The following is a 24,717-nucleotide window of genomic DNA, read 5'->3' as shown; positions in this document are numbered from 1 at the left end:
GTTGGCTGCAAAGAGTTTACGCCCTTGAAGAACACTCGTTTTCGTCGTAACCTGCGCGAAATTTGCTAGAAAAACTGTCATGAAACAGGATATTTGGACATATCTGTTGGTTCATGCCCAGTGAATGAAAACGCGCTACACACCTTTCAGTTTGCTCGCGTCTTAATATTTGTATGTTTTGAACAGACCGTGCGTATATTATGTGTAAACATGTCACTAACGATAGAGAAATTGAAATAAACTTGTTTTCTGGTAGACCTCGACGACAACTGTGGTATGAATATAGTTCCTATGGCACAAAACTTCAGCCTGTCTGAGAGAGTTCGCACATCCCTTTATACAGAGCGGTATAAAGGGATGTTATGAAGCGCATTTATTTCAATATATGTATGTATGTATATATATATATATATATATATATATATATATATATATATATATATATATATATATATATATATATATATATATATATATATATATATATATATATATATATATATATATATTATATATATCATCTAACGGTGGACATATCAACGCAATGCAGCCACATTTGCGCATATCTCTCTCGCTGTCGCACAATTGGGCAGCCACTTTGGAGCCCAAACACGCTAGACGGCAAGGTAAATGTAACTGTCCCTCGCGTGCATAAAGTCGAAGGCGAAGTATATAAGAGTGGAGCTCACTTTCTGTGCGAGTGGAAGGATGCGAATGTGAAGCTCTTTCCCTCGTACTCGCCGAAGAAGCGGCTGTCGGCCAGCCGGATGTGGTAGATCTCGTTGCCGGAGCACTTGCCGTACAGCCGGTGCCACTCTTCGGCCGATGTCTGGCCTTCCCTGCAGACCAGTCCAGGTACAGGACATTCCATTAGGAATACGCAGGCAGCATACGTATTAGGGATTTGTTAATAGAAACACCACATTCATAGAAATATGATAAATGACATTAACATATTGCCAATATGTATTACTGCATGCTGAAAATTATTTCACTTATGTATAGTGCGAAATGAGGTTGCCCCCGTCGGCACCACTTCCTCGTGCTGCGTGAGCATACTATGCAGGCCGCCAGCGGAAAGCTACATTTATAGTCTAGTAGGTTACGTGGTTATGTAGTAGTAACCATGTACAAAGTTGATTACGTCATCTAGATGATCCCCACGACCATGTAGCTTGTACTCACCGCTAGGACGCATTGCTACGACGTATAAACAGTGCTTCGCAAAGAGGGATAACACATAAATTCAAAAGTATTTTTCTCGCTTAAAAGAACAATTATTTCGACATAACTTTCTCCCTGAGTAGGCAATGAAGGTAGCTAGTAAATTTGCTCTTGAGGGTACGTTTACTAGGACCGCCTCAGTGTTAAACTTACGACCGAACATGTGCGAAATTGAACATTTTTGCAACTTCCTCGCCACCTGTACACCTTATTTCGCACTATACATACGTGAAATAATTTTCAGTCTGCAGTAGAACAATATGCTAATGTCATCACTTTTCACTGAATGTTGTATTTCTGTTAAAAATCCTCATTATGAAACATAATCTCTTTATTCGAGGCCGCATTAAAACAAACAAAATGTAAAAGCTCAGGAAACGTGTTTCAAGTAAACAGCCTACAATTTTTCTAAAAGTAAAATTTGTCTTGACCCAAATTAAGTTACACAGATTTTTCGACAGCATGTTTTACGAACCATGGTTTTGAGCTTTCTGAAAAAAAAAAACTACATCAGGCTCACGGTGCTGGAAAATGTTTTTTTTTTTTGCAAAAAAAAAAATACTTCTGGGGCGGACTTTTCACTTAAGGTGAGTAGCAACAAATTTTTTTCAGGCAAATTGCAGATGGTCGAGCGCCAAGGCTGGGACAGCTGGCGTGGAATGACACGTATACGACCTTGACTCACTAATGGTATAGGTTTCTACTTAGTACGTCGCCTTAAGCTCTAAAAACTGAATCTTTACGCGTGCATCTGTAGCCCGCTTCGTGACACTGATGAAATCAATGTAACACTTTCCGGGTTCATCTGTAAGGAGGTGTCATGACGCATAATTTAATGGTAAGCTCGCATACACCACAAAAGCCTAGTTAATGCTTCAACGCAGAGAACGTGGTCTGCCAACGAATGTCCATCTGTTTAAACTGCCATAGAACAAATAAATCCGTTAGTAAAAAATACAAAAACAAAGGCTGCAATGTGGTGTACAGGACCTCAATTTTCGGTTCCTATGCTAATTTATATTGATCCCAGTTTATTTGACGTGGGCAAGCAAGAGAAAATTGTATACGACAGCTAGTGCAGTCTTTTGAGCGACTAACGATGCCTATATACAACCCAATCTCATGCTGGCACGTGTAATTGCGTCATGGGTGTCATAAAATCTGTTTTTCCAATATAATTTTCTATTTCTTCAAAAAAGCCCTCTTTCTTTCAAAAAAGCGCTTTGTGAAGTATCTGCGAATGCGGTGCGAAAAGGTTTTATTATGGTATAAATATTTCTATGGTTTTCCATTTCTACTCCGCCACAGACAAAGCGAACGCGGCGGCCTTAGCCGTGCGGAGCTTTGTACACACTCTGTAGGCATAAACCAAGTTCAAGCTTTCTTTCTTCTTTTTTTTTCTCTACTTGAAGCACCTCACCTAAGATGGTGCACCTACAGTCGGAATCACACTTCTCTAGATCGGCTAGTGGGCCGCTTTAGCCACTATTGTATATATACTTTTTTGAGAAACGAGCAAAGGGCAACGCTGTATTCATACCTAGCATAGTCATGCGGCATGCTATGGCCTTGTGCATAACTCAAGCATAAAAGCAAGCTTGCAGCTAACGCGCGGCAGCAGCTGCGGATGGCGCCAGCGTCCACACGCTCGACTGCTCTTCACAAGTGTGCCTCCGACTTAACAGCAAGATAACGTGTCAGCAACGTAGAAGTAATTTTCTAGCGAGAAATGCGCTCTTCGTATAGCACTAATTTCGCCGATTGTCCCCGCCCAGTTCTTGAAATATAACAAGTCTATACCTTTAGCCACGTCTCGTCGAAGTTGTTCTTATGATTTTTTTCAGCGTTAGACCCACCCCCACTGTACGTCTTAAAGAGCTTTGCGGAAGAACGGGGGCCGTCCTGCTAAAAAAAAAAAAAAAAACAAGTGCATATGCGAGCGCATTTTTAATGAGCATTCATTGCGTATTTGCTTTCAACGACCGGTTGCCACACAACGGAATTGATTAAAGAAATAAAGTGTAAGTGAGAGCCACATGGAAGCAAAAGAAAGAATTGTACAATCCAACATAGTGTGGTAAACTTAGCCATGAAAAAAAAAGCTCTCACGTTGCAGTTCTATGTTGATTGCATAAGAGGTTCATTATAGTACAATTATAAACGGGAAGTTTTAGTACCCTAATTTTAGCGTCTATATGCAATACGTGGATCATGTATATGACGTAGTTAGATGAGGAAGGGGTAAGGAGAATGGGCAAGTTCGCATATCTACATCATCGATTTCGGAGGTCGCATATAGGGACAACTGTTTTCCATTTCCTACACACGCAGTGGCTATTGCAGGGCGTGGTATATTGTTAAGCGAAATGTTCAATTTTACCCTCTCTTTATCATCACCTGCTAAACTCGAATTGGTTGCAGCGTGCGCGCTTTGTTTTTCTGGGTTCACCTTGAATATCAAACGCAGTGAACATCCAGACATGCTCTTGTTTTGGTGAAAGTTGGTGACATTGTGTAAAATGTCACCGAGCCATGCTAAGCGTAACCGATGCAAGTTTTAGTTCACTATCTCTATCATGTTATGTCATCGATTCATGGCCGCAGTTTCAAACGTAAAATTTTTGTGTGAGGTCTGTACATTCACGAAGCACTGGCTATAATGTCTCTAATGGCGTCTGTCATATTTGATAACAGTTTTTGTCTTGTCTAAAAATTTGACGTCATATATAAGAAGGGCTGTTAACGACGGTGTGAAGCCAATGCAACCTATACAATTACGCCCCTTCAACAAGATAACTAAAACAAAGTCACAGATTTGTCACAAAGGCGAAGCAATAAACGCGATAGAAACGAATTGGAAGGTCACGCGCAGAATGGCAAGCAGATCGAAATGTGCCCCGCGTTTCTCACGCACAAATGACGCACTAAACGTACTCACAGGTACAGATGAACGCGAATTGGCGGTCCACTGCAGTTGTTACTTCGCTGTGTCTGAAGAGCGCGCCCTTTGTGTGAATTGAGGCTGTACAACGATTGCAGTGACCTTTGTGTGCCCCGTAACTACAACAAAATTGTTCCAGCGCAAGCTGAACGCCAGCCAAGACGTATGATCTTACCCACCGGGAGATACGGGCGCGCGAGAAATCGTCCACTCCCATCTCCGCAGGCCAAAGCGCACGTGAAATATTAGAGCCGCCACACGCTCATCGCGCCATCTTGCTGATATTGATAAAAACACGATAGTACTCCCACCCTGACATGCGCAGCTGTAAGTGGTAGATATAAATAGCTTGCCGTTTGAACTTTGAAGGAGGTACCCCTCGGGGGTTCAGTGTTTAAGGCCTCGCATTCACGACGTGCTGGTCCCACGTTCAATTCCGTCCCCATACTTTTTCAGCATTTTTTTTCTTTCCTGCGTTTTCATATATATAGATACGTATACATATACGGTGCACGACATCGACGCCGACGCCGGCGGTGAAATCCAGCCGAGTATGTCAATATATTTACTAGCACAATAAAATGTCAGGCCTGCACAGAAGGCTGCTGCAAGCACACTTGCTTGATGCCCATCACGGCATTAATAATAACAATTTCAGGGCAGTAGGCCGGTTTTCGCCATGCTATTTTTTTCGTTCTTCGGAAAAGCGTGGTGACCGCTAAACTGTTGCGAGGAATTTTGTGTCAGTTGTTCACGCAGTGGCTGACGACGATCAGGAATTATGCCTGAAGTGGGTATGTGCTACAGGTAATAGCTTAACAAAAACAAGCTTTTGTAATGCGTTAGAACAGTGGACGACCCACTCGTTGCGCTATTCAAATTGTGCGAGGACTTCTTGTTCTTTTGTTGTTTTAAAAGGCTTTATAAGTTGTATTAACGCGGGTGCTTTCCCTACATCAAGCCTACCTAAGGCAAGTTTGCCAACAAGTCCCAAGCGCCGGCGTGACTCAGTGGTAGAATACTGGGCTGGCACCCAGCGGTCTCGGGCTCGAACCCCCTTGTGCCATTGGTACGAAGCTTTTTTATTTCGGGCAATGTGGTTACGGACACCGGCGGCGGCGTAGGCGGAAAACTACGGCGCTGCGCGAGACCCGAGTTGTGATGTGATAACCGCTTTTGCTGTAAAACAGGAGGTGACCATAATCACTGATTTGAGTATATGGTAGTGGCCCTCGCAAGTTAGTGTCGGCGGGTACCCAGGAGCACAAAGTTTCCTACATATACACTAGAGATAACTCTAGCGCTAGTGTCTATGGGAGCTGCAACGCATGGTGCTTTAACCTGCATGGGAGTGATGGTACATTGTACTAGAAGAGGGCAGTGGGGTCACTCTCCAGCGCAGGCTATGCGGTGGGGTGGTGGTGGGGTCGCCCGGGAGGCGGCGCTAATATCGCCATGAGTAGGATTTGGAAGTAGGGTTGTGGCTAAAAAAGCTGGCCAGCTCTTTCAAAACAGCAGTTGTCAAGCCCCGTTTCATTGCGGTAGACGTTGTAGCGTCAAGTTATGTTTTTTTTCTTTCGGTAGCGTTTAGCCTTATGCATGATGCATCAAATTAGTGTGCCCTTTTGTGCCTGATCCACGCCGCAACACCAGAAAAATGCCCCGCCACTGTGGTCTAGTGGCTAAAGAACTCGGCTGCTGACCCGCAGGTTATGGGATCGAATCCCGGCTGCGGCGGCTGCATTTACGATGGAAGCGGAAATGTTGCAGGCTCGTGTGCTCAGATTTGGGTGCACGTTAAAGAAGGCCTGGTAACCGAAATTTCGGGAGCCTTCCACTACGGCGTCTCTTGTAATCATGTGGTAGTTTTGGGACGTTAAACCGCAGATATCAATCAAACAATCAACACCAGTAAAAGAAGTGTCATGCATGTGAGCGTCAAATAGACTACGTGTATGTGAAGGGCGAGTCGGAGCTGTCGTTATTTGGAATCCCAAAAAATCAGAACATGTGCAAAGAATGCGAAAAAAACCTGTCACAGTGGACAAGCTTCTGGAAGGCAGCGGCGCAGTGCACGAGCTCCACTCGGTCGGGAATAACTTTGGAGCTTACTAAAACTCATTCACGAAACGTATTTTGCTCTTACCACTCATTCGAACCCAGACACCAAATTTTTACTCAGCTGGACTCACTCGAACTCACACTTGTGAAAACTTTCTTCTGCCGGACTCACTCCCACTCACCGAAATATTACTGAGCCGGACTTACTCAGACTCAGACTGATGGTCGATCTAAGTCTGAGTGAGTCCAAGTGAGTCGACTCGTGACTCCTTTGGTCTTTAATTAGCTTTTCTGACCCTGGCATCAACACTCTTTACCACCAATATCCTAGGTAATTGGTGCTCTTCCAGGTGCTTTTTGATATAGTACTTTCGAATAAGAAGTATGGATGGTTGTAAACCAGTAGTTACAATTTCCTTGAAAAGATGACAACATGAAATATATTTGTCAAGAACCTCCCTGGAAAAGTTGGCGGAGTCAAGGCGCTCACCTATGCAATTCAGGCCTCTTATCAAAAAATATTGAAATGTTGCATGAACGAAAGTGCTTTGGAATAGGTGTGAATAGACGCGAGTATAAGCAGAAATACAGACAAAGCTGATAGTGATACCTAATATGAGTAGATATGACTATAAGTCGGCCACAAAAGTGGAACCCGCTAAGACTCACTCAGGAAATATATTTTGCCCTTTGGACTCACTCGGACTCACATTAACAAAACATTTCTTCAATCGGACTCACTCGGACTCAAACTCATTAAAATATTGCTCACCTGGAATCACTCAGACTCAGACTGGCGGTTCGATCCAAGTCTCAGTGACTCCGAGTGAGTCGACTCATGAATGAATTGGCCGACCAATCAATGGCTGCGTCATGCGCTCAGACGTCATGTGCACATTATTGACAGAAAAGAAGTGTCGATACCTCGTGGGAGATTCATTCTCCGCGGCGATGCTGTGTCGTGACTGTTCCCGTTTAGCCAGCTCACCTTGGTAAAAAGCTGATGCAAGAGAGGACCGTTCTTAAAGGAACACGAAAGGCAACTATCGAGTCAACGTTGATTGTTAGAATAGCGGTCCATAAGCCTCGTAGTGTTACTTTTGTGTGAAGGAAAGGCTTTATTTAAAGTAATATCACCTTTTTGTGGCCCGCATCAGGTTAACGCACTTCAAATTACCCGCCTCAAGAAGCGGTCTGACTGACGTCACTGTTACTGTACACAACGTTGCCCGGCCTTGCTTCGCGATCGCCGACACTAGTAGATAGAACGAAAGCGGCGGGAGCCACAGCAACAACAATGGTCTTTCATCAATTTCCCGTCATTGACTTCGAGACGGCAGACTTGTTTTCCTTCAACTGCGCGCTAGATGCACAACCTGTCCCGTTTAACCACGCGAAAATTGAATTTTTGAACCACTCGTGTCATTCTTCATAGTAACGTCCGGCGGTTCTTTTTTCTATGAATGAAACAGAAACGAACGAGTGGAATTTTATTGCACCTCTTGATGCATGGAGTGATTAATTGTCGGCGTTTCTTCTGACGTGAGTGGTATCATTTTGCGAATGTCCTACTGTGGCGCATGTATTCTTGTGCATTTACCTTAATTTATCAATAAGGAGAGCACTGCTGTCGATAATATTGTCGTTTTCAATATTGTCATATGCTGAGCTTTCAGTCTGGCGTAAATTGTGCTTTGACCTTAGTGTCCCTTTATGAGTTAGGTCTATACGTTATGAAACCGCATGTTTTGGAGGGTACTACAAAGCCCTTTTTCGCGAGGTGCCATATAGAGGCAAATTCGAAGTGGTCTAAAAATATAGTGAATAAGCAATAAACTCAAGAGCACCAAAATGAAAAAAAAAAACGTTAACTGCGACGCTATAAAAAAATAAAGGCATGGGTTGCGTTGGCTGCCATCGGGCTGACTTTCAGCAAATTCTATTGCAAAAGAAAATGAAAAAAAAAACCGAGGGCAACATACGCTCTTACTATAGCCAGATGGCAGCCAACACAAGCAAGATCATCTTAGATATCAAAAAATTGCACGTCTGAACTCGCGTGCGGCAAGCGGCGAGCCGCTTCTGCAAGTGTAGCCTCTATTGGACTTGCGTGTGGCGCCGCCTATCATATTCAAGGCCAGCGGCGTCAGACAAGCGGTGGAGTAAGCCGACTGCCCTCTTCTAGTACATGGTATAGTGATGGTGATGGGTAGTGCGCGGATTTGTCTGAACTTCGTTTTTTCGGCTCCATTCGGCTCAGTATGGCCTCTATTCGTTTTGCCGCAAGACGAAGTTCAGCTAAGGTTCCGCAGTTAGGCTACACCACGGTAACCTTTTTGGGCTCACCAATTCAAATCGCCTCATCATGTTCACAACAGTCCGTTTTAGCGAAACCAAACACAACAAGAAATCAAACAAAACCAAAGCACAACAAGAAACGAAGCCGCAAGTGCTTTCGAAGCCCGCAAGCACGAAGACTAGGCAAACCCGTGTACTACCGCATCAATCCCATGGTGGCTGAACGAAAGCAGCATAGTCAACATCGGAGGAAACTCTGCGCCCTGGAGAGCAGTCCGGGTTAACTACCCCATCAATCCCATGGTGGCTGAACGATCGCAGCATAGTAAACATCGTAGGAAACTCTCTGCCCAGGAGAGCAGTCCGGGTTAACTACTGCCCCATCAATCCCATGATGCCTTAATGATCACAGCACAGATAATATTTTAGGAAGCTTTATACCCCGGAGAGCAGTCTGAGTCGACAACCCCATCGATCCTATGGTGGCTGAACGATCGCAGCATAGTAATCATTGTAAAAAACTCTATGGCCCGGAGAGCAGTCCGGGTTAACTGCATACTTCGCACTGTCGAAACACATCTCGGATGTCACGTATACGAAGGTCTCGTGGGTGATAAATGGTCTCTACCAGGTGCCGCAGCAATCTAATGTGCTTGCAAGAAAATAATATAAACTTTAAGTAAACGCATTCAATCTAAATTCATTAGGAATTCTGAAATTTATATGGTCTTATTATCTCAAGTGAACTTACACTCCGATATCTTAAGCACCCAATATAGGTTAAACTGAACCAGATCCATCGTTTTCGTGCCGCTTTTATTTCTTGAAACAAGTGAGTTGGATATTCGGCAAATGGGAAGTAAGTGCTCAATTAAGTGCCTGGAAGAGACACAAGATTATCCCTTGTTGCTCGTGCCACTTAAATCATTTACTATGCTCGTCCGCCATAGTTTTGAGGTGTTTTGTACCCTTTCTTTGTGTTTGCTGTAGTATAAAAGGAAACAAAAAAATGTTACTTTGCGTCCGATCCTCCGTGTGACCAATGGACGAAAACAGTATCTTAGTAACCACACCGTCAAACCTCTTGTCACAGTGAAAACTTCCTTCATGCCCATTTCACCTTTCCCAGTTGGGGGTAACCAACCGAGCTCATTCCTGGTTACCTTACACCCAAATTCAGTATTCTGACAATTGCTTGCGCCAAAATGCCATATATTTCAAGAAGTTTTGTTTTACACGCAAGTGTGAGCCGGAAGTCAGCAGTACGAAGCTATCAATTAGAGTGACTTGGTGGGCGAGTTGGTTCATTCTTACGGTAGACTTCGCACAAAATAAACCAGATGCGCTTGTCCGCCTCTCGTCTTTACATCCGCTAAGTCTACCAGGCAGGCGATATCAAATGAAACTTCAGCCTAACAGGCAGTCGATATCAAATAAAACTTTCGTGACAGCTGAGATGCCAGCTCGCACCGCGTTTTCGGGCAGTATAAATTTAAATACGTCACGCCCACTGCTTTATTTTTCGAGGTCTTTAACGTGAGAAACTAACACGACTGAAAAACTTTGTGTTGTTTGCCCATATACGATGCTCATCGTAGCAAAACTTTATGGCATAACGAGGACAAAGGAGCATGTTTCTCCTTATCACGATCGTGTTTCTTGTTTAGTACTCGCGTCTCTTTCTTATGAATGTGCACAAACACCCCCCCCCCCCCCCCTGTCAACTTGCGTCGCACCTCTTTCATTAAACGTTGCACCTTTAACCAAGATTGATGAAATACGTCGCATGCTGCAACCGCCCTCTTCTGTTTCTGGCCTGCACTTTAACCCGCCTTATAAAATTACATCGTTATTCCAATCACTAAAACATTGGGAAACATAGCAACAGACTGCATGACATGTGTACCTTTTGGTGCTTGTAACAAGCGCATTCGTTACCGTTATTTATGCGTAAAGTGAACTCGAAGCACCCTTTTAAAAGACAGGCAGGCAAACCCTATGCACATGAATTGAATAGGGGTTGAAAGGTGAGCTATTTGATATAGATTTAGAGAAAAATATTGGCAGTGCAAACTGACAGGACACATGGATATATGATGAGTAAATTGTAGGCGGAGAAAGGCCTCATAAACTCACTGCATGATTTATGAGCGGACACTAACAATTCGTACGATGTTGTTGAAAAAAGACGCTGGGGCTCGTTCAGAAACGTCACGTATACTGCCCGTGATATGAATCCCGTGCCAACGACTCTTCTAACGGGTGAGAATCTAAGGGACATCGGTCAGGCTTCCTTTGCGTACCCCGGCGTCGCCAAGACAGCGCGCAGTCTCCCATGACCCGGGAACACTGTTCATGCTTCCCGTCACGACACCATCTCTTTCAATGCTCTATGAACCACTGAGAAGCTTCCGGATGCTGTACAAGCTACCTCGGACAAGATATCCGATACCATGACCACAACCATCACCTCCCACTTCGCCAACATTGCCACTGGCTCCGCGTGCGGGTCATCAGATAGCGCCCCACATCTGAGGCATACCCTCGCGCGACTCCGCTTTGAGCTTAATGTCTGGATAGCGCGGGGTTCCATGATATGTCCTGCTGCTGTACCAACATTCTGTGCGATGAATGTCCTGCTGGCTGCGGCTGCCTCGCAAGACGTTGAATCCAGTTCAGCCGAGAACTGCAGAGATCTCAGGTGTGTCCTCGCACAGCTCTCACAACAAGCTCGCGGATTGGCGTCGGCCCATTCTGGATTTTCGCCTTTCGTCCAATCATCGCCGGCATTCCGCAAACTACCGGAATTCTACGGGTTCTAGAACGCCGCCGATGACTGGGTGGCCGACGACTGGGTGACGACTGCGAACGCTCTCGCTGCTTGCAATGCGTGGACCGAGCAGCAGAAGTGGAGTGTGGCTGTGGACCATTTTTGGGATGGTGTCACGGCATGGCACAGGTACGAAGGCGTCAGGCAGCAGTCCTGGGCAGAATGAAGTGCAGCCCTGATTGCCGCGTTCGGCCGGATTTCCTGTGACTCCAACAAGCCCGGCTTGATTTTCCCCGATGACGGAGCTCAGTATTGCACTGCCTCATGGCTGCAATGGTTCGTTGCAGCTCGTCGATGGAATGCAGCGAGGAGTTTCCTGCTGCTGACCCTTACCGGAGTGTGTGTAGGTCTACTCTGCAGGTCCCGGATTCTGCATCGGTATTGGACCTGAAAATACCACCACCGGCGATACTGTCTTCGCGCTCGTCGTTGTCTGAGGACATGGAGGCGCTCGCATCTATCGTACCAGACACAACTGAACCCTACCAGACCACGATCATCGGCAAAAAAATGCACTTCTTACCGTTTCCCAAAGCAGGCCTTTCCGAGGATGCGAACAAGATCAGCCGTAACCTGACACTGTCATATTTGCAGACGACTCACACATTCATTTTCGAAGACGCGCAGACGCTCAGCCGCACAGACACTTCGCTCCAAAGGAATGTTTCCTTTGAGAAAATCCAGGCAACTAGCCAGGCTGAGGCCACTGCCATTGAGAACTTAAGGAGGACCAGCCTTCCTGCTGTTCCCCCAAGGACACTACGTCTGCACGCGACAGTTCACCAGGAGCCACCGGTTAGACAACTTAAGGGAGTTCTTCTGTGGTATTGATGCCCCACCATGAGCTGCGTTGCATTTCATTTCGAGATATGGCACAAACGTCCACACGACTGCCTCGCAGAGCATCCCACTGCAGTTCGGTCCACCAGTGGAGGTAGGACAAAGACCAGCGTTTCCAGGTTACTCTGCGACCTTGATGGAACAGTCAGGGCCGTCCCCCTGAACTGTATTCTACGAGTTGTCAGGAAACATGGGCACCATAGACGATATCGACCACAGCGACAAGCCAATTCCGCCCACCAGAATACACATTGACAGATCTTCAAGCACAGGCGCACCGTGGCGTGGACCAACTGGCTCGAGGCAGTCATTGTCGTCCACCAGAGACGCTTCCTCCAGACTGTCACTCCATGTTGCATTGTGGTCCGGGCCGACCACCACGAAGCAGCCAAGCCCGCCCAGCAGAAACTTTGCTGCCAGCTCCGCGCGCGCGCAGTCATGGCCGAGTGTCATGACAAAGAAAGACGCTGGAGCTCGGGCGCGTGGGCAGCTAAGAGAAAGGAGACGAAGACGAGGTAGATAATAGAACAGCTGACCCAGGATCGGGTGCTGTCTCTGTCATTTATAATAAAACCACGACGTGATTATGGGAGGCCGTAGTGGGGACTCCAGAACAACTTTGACCACCCGGGATTCTTTAGCGTGTACCTATATCTAAGCACACTGGCATATAGCAATCTGCCTAAGTCGAAAGCCTTCCGCCGCGACGATACTGCATCCCGCCACCTTCGGGATAACATTCGAACACACCTAAACCACAGCGGCGGGCTGAGGGGTGGAGCGGTGGTCTTTTGATATACGCTTTATGAAGCTTACTGTTCTTTCGTGACTGCTGGCTGTTAGAAACTGTCATTATTCTACAAGAAATACAATCCTAAGTATCAGTGCGTGTTGATTTCTTTAGCTATACATTGAGGATAAATTATCGTACAGGAAAAATAGAGATACAAAACTATGTATATATTTAGCTGAACAAAATATTACTGCAGTAGATCACAGCGGCGGGCTGAGGGGTGAAGCGGTGGTCTTTTTATAAACGCTTTATGAAGCTAACTGTTCTTTCATGACTGCTGGCGGTTAGAAGCTGTCATTATTCTACAAAAAATACAATCCTAAGTATCAGTGCGTAGTGATTTCGTTAGCTATACATTGGGGATAAATTATCGTACACGCTATTGAAAAATAAAGATACAAAACTGTGTATATGTTTAGCTGAAAAAAATATTACTGCAGTACATTGAAAACACACCTGCTTTAACAGAATGACGCTGAATTCTGCCATTTCACAAGAAATGGCCTGCGCTCCACGTCTTTATTAGCATTTTGCCATCGTCCACGAGATACTATCTGCAACGTCTGAGAAACCAAAATTATTGACTATATATCTGTCAAGAACAACGATGAACCTAAATACGCTGCAGAGTGCGAGAAAGTGTGCTGCAGAAAAAAAACAGTATGTGACAGCAACGTAAACTTCAATTTGAAATGTCGAAACTTATCGCGTTAGCGGGAGTCATTCTGTTCAGCGGCCAACGATGTAGTATTGCGCTCAAAACAACCGACGACATAAGCGTACAGAAGCGATGGTTCCGGCTAAGTGGTTTTCACTTCAATTAGAACAACAGGTAGTTGTGTAAACTAGAGAAAAAAAAACAGACGCACAACTGCTGAAAAGCGCAAGCACACTGAGCAGTTATTATTTTTTTGTTTATCTTTTTTTCTCGATAACAACGCAGCGGCTCGTCAATCATTACGCGACGGGGCGGTGTCATGTAGGGAACACTTTGTTGAAACGGGCTCATTGCGCGCCTAGTGCCTGACAGCTTTTCTGCCCCGAGTGCTTCCCGTAATGACAGCTTCCCGTGTTGATGATGGCGAGAGGTTTTAGACGCTCTGTTTGCGGTGCATAACGTCATGCAAGCGCGCTCCCGGCTTTACATGCACTTTTTTCTCGCAATATTCGAGAAGGGGAGCCCGAGTCGGTAATGCAGTGAGGAGTATATGTTACCGTGCGTTACAGCCCTGTCGAAATGTTTTTCTATAAGTTCTCTTCTTACACATAAACCTCAAAACAAATCAATACACTAAAGCCATCGCCAAACACGTGCGGACATATTAAAAAATATGCCGTTGGTAAACAAAACCCGTTGCGCAACACACGACAGGCGTCTCCGAGGCAGGTGCGTAAAGTGCAATGAAGCCTGCACCGCATAGAAGGAGCGAGTAAGCACATACGTATTAAAAAGGTCTGAATGAGCTGAATTGATCAAAAAGAAATGAGCATGCAGAAACAAACCTATATGCATGTTTAGCAAATTATTGATGACTCCCTCTTTCCCCCTGCGGTATATCGAAAAATGTGTATATTATCCTATTTGCGGCGTCCGTAGGGGGTAAGAAATTGCTGCTGAGATATATTATTAGGTAATGTACAGCAAAAGTTGAAGTCACACAGCAAGTTATATTTGTGTATATACTAGCGGCTATTAGATTCAACTCAGTTCTTAAAATATGTAAATGCCAGCAAAGTTGGGAAACGTCTGCGACATTATTTTAGTTACACTGCAGCGTAAATGTTTGCGCACAAGAAATTCAAAGCGATTTCCACTGACAATCTTTGGCGACACTACTTCTATGATCATTTTGTTTATAGGCTATACTGATTTAAAGTCACTCTTCTGTATTATTAGTGTTGTTAGTCACTCTTTTGTTGTTAGTTCAATTCAACAAACGTGTAGTACGTGCTGATTACTTAATATTTGCGGCCGAGGAAACAAACTTCGGTTCTATACAACGGCGTTAGCTTCCACGTGCCCGGTTGGGGTGCGTGTGGGCGGCGGGAGGGGGAAGAGTTGAGACAAGGCAGACTATGCATGCAGTGAGAGTGGAACATTTACTGCAAATTATTGTCGTGAAAATAATGTGACAGTTCTTTGTGACGGTGTTATTCAAGCATTGTGCTAAATGATTCGAACAAAATGCAACAGCTAATCCGGGTTGTTTAGGATTGCAGTGCACATACAGAAATGGCGAGAGAATTTCAATTTACAGCTGATACTCATTTTAAACGCCGCTACAGCCCTCCCTCGCACCTGGCGTATGCAGTTCAAAGCAGGCCAACTCGTACGCTAACCATCTTCTCAGGTATCCGAAATCGAGGATATGTTTGGGCTCGTCTATTTTGCTAACACAAATGAAAGAGCGCAAATATGTGGAAGGTAAATGAAAAAAAAAACTCATCTGGTAGCAAGATTAATGGTTGGTTCCGCGTTTTCATTAAAATAAATGCAGTGTTTCAAATGTAGTTGAAATTGCCTTCTGCAACAATGCCCACAGACTTAGTTATTTCAATTAATTGAAAGCGGAGCTCTCTCGTCCGAGAGTTACTCGTGGAGATTAAATTCGTCTGCCTCGATCTCTGCTGGCAACTCCTCCAAATGCGACAAAGACAGATGGGCCACAAGTGCACATCTTTATATGCACAGTGCATTGGTGGTCGCTGTATATTCTGTGTGCCTCTTCCCTTTTGGCACTGGCCGCGGCGCAAGAATGGAAAAAAAAAGTCTAATTTCACCAATGTGTTGCGAGCACTGGGAACCGAGATTACAGGGTAGTCCCATGTGCGTGTTGCCTTGTGAAAAATGACAACGTTAAGAAAAAAAAGAGCTAGAATTTGGCGTGCGAGTCAACAACGGTAAAGTTTCCTTTCTTGACTTCGCTGGTTGTTTCCACTATAGCTTTCCTCGGAAAATTCACAACGTTTGATTTGGTCCACCAAGCCGTGGTTTTCTGGATTGCGAGAAAACAAAGCGCTTTGATCTATTTATCATTATTAAAGCAAACACGACTTCATTTATTCGTTTAAGCCACCTGCTGTAAAATAAAACGTTTAAAATGTGCTTCATACATAATGCATGCTTAAAAAACTTCAACCATTACAGTGAAGTCCGCCAAAGCTGTAGCATATACATGCATGCAGCGCTTGATATGAAAAAAAATTATGAGGAAAGGGACAATTTTATCCGGAGGTTTACGAGCCCGAGCCACAATATAACCATTAGGTATACTGTAGTGGAGTGCTCGGGAAATTTAGACAATTCAGTGTTCCTTAACGCGCACCTATATCGCACAGTATACGGACCTCTAGCGATTCCCCTGCGTCGAAGTGCAACCACCACAGCCGGAATCTACCCCGCAGCTCTCGAGTCAGCAGCCGAGCGCCGTAACAACTGTACTGTCGAGGAGGACTGCAAGCCGAAAGAATAATCTAATTTGGCGAGGTAGCATATGTATTATTTTACTACCAAGCCAATCCTACAACGAGCATATGTGTTCCACGCCATATGTAATAGAGCATTACATATGCTACGGGGAAGCGGTTTTAACATCTGAAGGTAGGCAAAGCGCATGAGGTTAGCAACCGAAGAATATAACCCGCTTTCAAATATTATGAATCATTTAAGTGAACGTTAGCTCCTCGCCACTTTCATCTAATCGTGTTCTGGTAAGTCGTCTGGATTTATAGCGGTGTTTTTCTTTATCATACACCACTTTCAGACATAACTTGTAGCCTTCACTTTTAGGTGCCGCAAGAAAAAGAAAAAGAAGAAAAAAACAACAAAAAAGCAACTCGGCAACTACAAAACACCTATTGTGCATTGTGACAAATAGGTAGCAAACATTGAAGGAACCACTGAATTCAACTGATCGCTCATAGAGAACTGCCTTTTCAAGTACTACCCACATTGTTTGCACTAGGATGAGAAGCGAAAAAGAATAAACAAAGAATCACTGCAAAAATGTTAAAACAGAAAGACGATTAAGCAAGTGAGTAATAAAAAATGGAACGTCCACGACGCTGAGACAGGCTCCTTGGAGTTTCAGCCCAGTGATTCACTGAACACCGAGACAGTTCGACAAGAAATAAGCTGCTGCACAAAGACACGAAGCGCAAAATAATAAACCGACGGTTTCCAACAGCTTACCGAGCATCTCACGGTTGCAGCCAAGTGACATCTGCCCAAATGTACTCGACGGCAAATTGCAATGCCCAACTCCCTTTCCTTTTACCGTCAACCTACCGCGTCCATCGCTGTGCAGTCCTGTAGCGTGCCACGTAATCTGCTTACCATGGGGGAAGAATTTCAAGAAGAAAAATGAACAGCCGCCTCGGTTAGGAATGAGCCCAAGTAAATGAAAACTAACAAGGAAAACACCCAAGGCGACCATGTGATTTTGTGTATAGTAGCACCAATTTAAACAGCCTAAACGCAATAAAAGCAGAAAATTTAAAAGCTTGTTTTTCTGTTAGACACAACGTTAATGAAAGCTAACACGCAATGACGCCAAGGAAGGTATAGAGTACGTTGTTTGTAGTCTTTTAACTGTATCATAGCAACTACAACATAAGTTAACCGAAAATAAAGTGGACGAGGAAACTACTCGCCGCCGGCCGAGACCGAGCAGCTGCACAAACTAAGCTTTGGCTGCAACTGCTCCGTGAAACAACCGCACTTTCAAACACACTGTACGGCAGTGGTGTGCGGGCTTGCTTTGTCAACCGCATGCAGCGCACTTAACACCGTCGCAACTACATTAGAGCTGGGAGTGTGGTGCCGCCATCTGAAGTTGAATGAAAGCGTAAAGACGCTTTTACTGACAATATTGCGAGCATGAACTTTGCACCGCGTTGTTTTAGTCGAAAAAAAGAATAGGGGGGAGTTCACGAAATAATGACTGTTTCTCGGCACATATTCTGCGTAGTAATTTGGGATGACAGTTCGCATATGTGCTGTTTCGACACATACTAAACTAATCGTGCTTTAGGCCATCATGACAGTTCTTAAGATCATAAAATTGGAGTGTGCGTGTGACTTTTACATGCACGTGTGTAGTGTAGCCCACGGCTGATTTTGTTACGTCTTGTGTCTTCATTCTGTTATATATATATATATATATATATATATATATATATATATATATATATATATATATATATATATATATATATATATATATATATATATATATATATATATATATATATATATATATATATATATATTTATTTATTTATTTATTTATTGAAAATACCTTACAGGCCAGAAGGCATTGAGTAAGGGGGGTTACAGTGAAAAATCGCATGTAAATTTCAAAATAAAAACGGTACAATGTCGGTTAGTAATAACAAAAAAATTAACAAAGCAATAAGTCAGCAATACGTAAACATGGCGATGAAGTATACAAGAACACTCCGTAACATAAAAACCCTCGGAAAAGAAGTAAAAGAACGTCAAGATGAAATATTAAGGAAATGCGTCTGAACTTTTTGCCGAAACGTGTTGGGGTTGCTATCAGAGGCGATATCGTCGGGAAGATCATTCCACATGCGGATGGCTTGTGGTAGTGCGGATGTGTTGAACGCGTTCGTGTTTCCAAAAATGCGAGTGAAGCTGAGATGGTTATGTAATCTGCGTGACGTGTAGAGCGGGCGTTGAAGGTGCAACGACGATGTTTTGTTACTGTAGACGTACTTATGAAATAGGCATAACAAGGACACGTGACGACGAACATTTAATGCTTGGAGGGAATGATGGAGTTTAAGCTGAGTCACACTGGAATTGATGTCATAGTTTCTAGAAATGTAACGGGTGGCTCTGTTCTGGATTGTTTCCAGCATGTTAATTTGATACTGAGCGGAAGGGGACCAAACAGATGAGGCATATTCAAGTTGCGGGCGGACGAAAGTTAGGTATGACATTTTGCGAATGTTAGTGGGACAACGACGAAGGTTTCGGCGTAAATACCCCAATGTTTTGGAGGCTTTTGCACAAACGTTAGTGATGTGATCAAACCAGGAAAGCCCTGGTGTAAGGTGGATGCCAAGATACTTGTAAGAAGTCGCCGTGGAGAGCCTGTCACATTGCATATGGTAAGTGAAGTTAGATATGACCTGTTTACGTCCAAAAGAAACAACTTTACACTTATTAGTATTCAACCTCATAAGCCAAGTGCTGCACCAGTTAGAAATAGTGTTCAGATCATCTTGAAGGATGGAGTGATCGTTAGGACAGTTTATAGGTCTGTAGAGCATGCAGTCATCAGCGAAGATTCTGATATGCGATGATATGTTAGTTGGGAGGTCGTTGATGTAGATAACTATACCTATATATATATATATATATATATATATATATATATATATATATATATATATATATATATATATATATATATATATATATATATATATAAGGGAAAGAAGTGTATACCTAAGGGCTCGTTTTTCCGTGTTTTTAACACAATAATAATGAGATATAACAGACAGTAATGCCAAGGAATGTACAGGGGAAGTTATTAACATTAATGGAATGTAAATAAGAAGAAAGAATATATATATATAGGTATAGTTACGCCACGTGGTTATCTGCAAAACAGTACGCTTGCGTGCGTGTCCTTAAATTCTTGTGCACACGTTCACTCATTCACAGAACCATGTGAATGCCACAGTTTTCGTTCACTCCACTAAGTTGCTTCCTTTATTCATGTGTGGAACCTAAGAAAATGTAGTATTTTGCAGTGTCTTGTTTTTTAAATCGTTGAAATAATTCTAGTGCCCTTTTTGTTTTATTGCGATAGCATTTATATGGACACTCTGAGCAGGATTTTCCCGCCGGCTTCGGCGAGCGCCATCATTCAACGTATATATATACGCATCTATATATATATGAAAAGGTAAGAGAGAAAAATAATTTAAAGAAAAAGACTCCGGCATGCGGAATCGAACGCCCGACCTCTCGCTTGTGAGATCTTGGTGTCAGCTACTAAGCCGCGAAGGAGCACCTCCTTCAACGTTGAAACGGCGAGCTATTCATATCTACCACTTGCCGCTGGCGATGGCGATCTCGGGAGAGCTATTGTGTTCTCAGCATTACCAGCGAGATGGAGCGATGAGCGCGCATCGTCAGATTGTGACGACGAGGCGACGCGCGCTCATGCACTCATATCCTACGCGTACTTTGACCCACGCATGGGGTGAGGTAGACGCTCACAAGGGCGTGCACTTATCTCGCGGTGGGTAGAATCATATGCCTTGGGCTTTCAGTGGAACAATTCTGTTGTAGTTACCGGGCGCACAAAGTTCGCTACACTCACTGCACAGTCCCCGTTTGCTAAAAGGCCGCACTTTTCAGACACAGCGAAGTAGCAACTGAGACACTTACTCGCGTTAATTTGTACCTGTGAGTACCTTTTGTGCATTATTTGTGCGCGAGCAACGCGGGGCACGTTTAGAATTACTCGCCATTATTCGCGTGACATTCCAATTTGTTGCTATCGCATTCACTGCTTTGCCGCAAAGACGAAGCAATGAACGCGATAGCGACAAATTGAAAGGTCACGCGCAGAATGGGAAGCAGATTGAAACGTGTCCCGCGTTTCTCACGCAGAAATGACGCATGATACGTACTGACAGGTACAGATGCACGCGAATAAGCGTCTCAGTTGTTACTTACTTGTGTCTGAAAAGCGCACGCTTTTCGCAAACGAAGACTGCAATTATTGCAGGGAACTTTGTGCGCCCGGTAACTACAACAGAATCGTTCTAGGTAAAGCCCGAAGTCAGCCAAGACGTACGATTCTCCCCACCACGAGAAAAGGGCGCACGAGAGAGCGTCCCCCACCCCTCCTCTAAGCGGGGCAAGTTACGCGTGGAGGACGAGAGCACACGCCGTCGCGCGATGTGGCGACGCGCGCTCATTGCGCCATCTTGCAGGTAATGCTGAGAACGCGATAATACCACCCCCCCACCCGAGATGCCCGTCAGCAGCGGTAAATGGCAGATATAAATAAGCTGCCATTCGAACGTTGCAGGACGTGCTCCGCGGTGGCTCAGTGGTGAACGCCTCTCACTCACGATGAAGGGTACTCAAGTTCAATTCCGCGCGCCGGAGTACTTTCCTGGCTTTTTTTCTTTGTTGCATCTTGATATATATATACGGTGAGTGACGCCGGCGGCAAAATCCAGCCGAGAGTGTCCTTGTAATTGCTATCGCAATAATAAAAGCAGCAGCAAACGTTTACAGAAGGTGGCTTACAAACGCATAGTCGGTGTCTACGAGTGCTTTCTTCAACATGCACATTCAATCGTCAGGTGAGCGATGTGCAAGCGTGTGTACTCACTGGCCGCGTGATGTGTGCAACAGGAGTGTTACTAAGGTGGAGGCACCGGGACAGAGGCAGTTGTTGGCCAGCAGGGCGTACTTGAACTCGTCTTCACACACCACATGTTCTGCAAGTCAAAACGCGAGCCACACAGGATCACATATAACGCTTTGAAACGATTGACTATAAGGATGGCTTGTCTATCATCTAGACCGGAAAACACAGGGCGACAGATATGAACATGAACTCCGAACATTCGTACTCGTCCGTGCGGAATTTTTTTGTAGCGTTCTGCGTTAAGCCATAGTATATATGCGTACAAAGAGAGTTTCAAGTTATTGCGTGTGCATATTTGTGGGGCGCGTGAGTCTTTTAAAGGTAGTTTTTAGTATATAACACTAGCTTTTCCTCGTCGTAACGGCAAGATATGTACATCATCGGCACGCCCTGTAATAAGGCAAACTCCAAGAACCTTGCGCAGTTAGTATGGTGTTACATCGTACCTAAAGAAACTGAATTTACAGGATGACACTGGCCCTCTCATCTCTGTGTGTGAAGGACACCAACACCAGCTATTAAATATGCTAAAACCCAGAACACTTGAGCAGAGACGCCGACGCACGTTATAGGTCGAGCGATCTTTTCGCTTTTTATAAATCAACCTATGTGTTCATTTTCATTGAGCAATTTATAAAAAAGAAGTTGTCAATATTTCCTGTGTGTAGATGTTTCGGCAGTAAGAAGCTATAAAAATATGCCCTTGATGAATTTGTGAAACTGGCGTTCGATCAAACCTTAACAAGGTTTTCTGTTTTTCAAATGTCTCTGACATTTTTGAAATGCAGAACGCAGCATTTCAGTATCTGATTCCCTCTTGGAAACTACCTGAAGCTTCTCACTCTGCATCAGTGAATTCTGTACAAAATTTTACGCTTCTTTCCCCACATAGTTCACGTTCAAACTACGTTCTCATTATTACGTTATAAAAGCGGGCATACTGAAGCAAGCTATGATATTCAAAAAATTGAACAAATGTGCTCACAATGGTTTGAAAAAATATTTGGGCGAGTATACAAAATGTGGATTTTGGAGAAATTCTACTCAAAGCGATGCATGGCCTCACTTGATTTACAACGAACGAGCGAGTGCGAATGGTTATACTGGCAGCTTCTACGCAATCACGCATGATTTATTTATTTGCAGAAGCAGGAAGAACATGGTGCATTGAGCATAAAGGAGGTGTCATACGAGCGCCGCGCCGCAGTTTGCAGCGACCCATCGCATGAAGAAGGTTAGGCCTACACCACAGCAATAACAACAGAAAAAATTGGCCGCGTATCTGCATATTACACTGCGAATGTCGTCGAAAGACGATAGTCATGGGTCTGGAGAGAGTGAACAAAACTTTTCTTTGATGTTCTGCGCAAGAAAATTGGTAAACGGGATTCTGGAGGCGCTGCGTTAGAGTGCCTCGAGCGTGCAGCGGAGGTGAACGAGCGCATCAGGTCACATCACAAGTGAGACATAGCGCTATCTGGTAGTTATCTTGAAAAACGAAGCGCGCGGCGTGCGCGCCCGTCCCGGAGGTGATAAGGTGTAGAACGCGAGGTGAGAGGTGGGTGCCACCACCGTGTCATCTTAGCAGAGCATTGCAAACACTTGCCTTTTCGTGCAAGCGTTGCATGGTCAGCGCAGCGTGATAAACACTATGGTCCTTAGAATTACTTAGTTATGTACTTTCTAGTCAAATACACACATACAGAATATATACGTGTTGTTATGGTGCCTCAGATATGCGCAATTATTGCTTTTTAATTGACAAACACACAAGTACGAACACCGAATCTTGAGGAATATTGGTGGGAACGCCGAATCTTGAGGAATATTTGGAATATCGTCTTGTGCCTTTTCGGGTACCGTTAAGGGCGGACAAGCAGACAGACCAAAATTTTTGTGTCGAAGAACCCCAAGAAAGACTATTGTCTTTAACAAAGAGTGACTATGCGTCCTCGAACCACAATGCCCAGGGGTTTCGCGACAGACCTTTTTCTTTGTCATTACGTACTTTCTGCGCACAAACATGATTGATGCAAGCAGAAACAAGAACAGAATATGAAACACGAACGATCAGTTGCATGCAGTAAAACGAGTGAGGCATCGGTTGTCGATACGTACCCGCAAAGGCCACGTGCACTTTATTCTCTGGACGGAATATCTGAATGTACTGGGGAACATTTGGTGCAAAGTCGCGTACGGCCCACGACCGCAAGATGGTGTGCTGGTCCTGAAAGAAGCACATCGGTCCAGAAAGAAAACAGCAAAAACGCGGTCACCAACCGTAATCCACAAATTCTCGCTCGCCGTCATTATTAGGGCCATTCTTGTAATCAGCTTCATAGTAATAAGCACAGACCACGTCATCGCTCCAGCCTCATGAGCGCTTCGCGCACAGTTCAGATGTCCAGGCCTCAATTATTTTAACAGCTCTCTAAATCGAATGCTTCACTCGTTTCTCGAGTCACGAGCATATTATATGACGCATATCCATGGTTTGGCTTTTTTCATCCAGTTTTTAGGGAGAAAGAACATTCTCTCGGAGGTTTGCGCACCCACAAATTTTCGGTACTGGAATTGTGCTCGTAGGTTCTCGCGAATCCGAGGCTGAAGACGTCAAAAGAAAGAACGAAATTGGGAAATATACAATGAAAAAAAATGGATCTTACGGCGGCTGCGAGGTCGGCGTAATTTCGGGCTGCCAGCATGAAGCACGCCTCGGCTGCATTCATTCTGCGCGGTGGTAAGCGTTCGTAGGAAACATGAAAAAGAGAGAAAAAAAGGAGAGGATTCAGGACACGCCACAAACACTGCTCAAACAAAAAGGCAGTTAAAAAATATTACGTCGACATTACCTATGCCTTAAGTAGTGCAAGTGGAAAAATAAAATAGAATGGGAACACGTTTATTATTGCTTCCCCACCAACTTCAGAGGACGTGCGAGAGCACAGGCTACCCCTCAAGAGATTTCAGTCCCTCTCTTCTTCTTTCTCCTAACAAACACACACACATATATATATATATATATATATATATATATATATATATGTATATATATATATATATATATATATATATATATATATATATATATATATATATATATATATATATATATATATATATATATATATATATATATATATATATATATATATATATATATATAACAATAGACATTTGTGTCTTGTCTAGCACACAGGACAACCGAGAAGCTAACAAGACGAAACATTCGCTGTCTTGACATTAAAATCAAAACGTATTTTTTTAAACATTAAAAAAAAAAGAGCAACCAGCACGTGTGCGA

General features: G+C 44.1%; 1 protein-coding gene across 3 annotated transcripts in view; it reads right to left on the bottom strand.

Moving 5' to 3' along the window:
* The window catches only part of SLO2 (slowpoke 2), a 630,174-nt gene that overhangs the window by 43,738 nt on the left and 561,719 nt on the right, over nt 1-24,717 (bottom strand). For all 3 annotated transcript variants that reach the window (XM_075879797.1, XM_075879795.1, XM_075879796.1), the window contains exons 11-14: nt 24,080-24,143; nt 23,532-23,640; nt 21,375-21,483; nt 690-839 (exon numbers count right to left, since the gene is read on the bottom strand). In XM_075879797.1, the coding sequence (XP_075735912.1) occupies nt 690-839; nt 21,375-21,483; nt 23,532-23,640; nt 24,080-24,143 (432 nt within the window). The remainder of the gene's footprint in view (nt 1-689; nt 840-21,374; nt 21,484-23,531; nt 23,641-24,079; nt 24,144-24,717) is intronic.

Source organism: Rhipicephalus microplus, chromosome X (genome assembly GCF_043290135.1).
Source record: "Rhipicephalus microplus isolate Deutch F79 chromosome X, USDA_Rmic, whole genome shotgun sequence".
Taxonomy (NCBI): domain Eukaryota; kingdom Metazoa; phylum Arthropoda; class Arachnida; order Ixodida; family Ixodidae; genus Rhipicephalus; species Rhipicephalus microplus.
The sequence above is the reverse complement of the archived record's forward strand: the minus strand, read 5'-3'. Positions and strand labels throughout refer to the sequence as shown.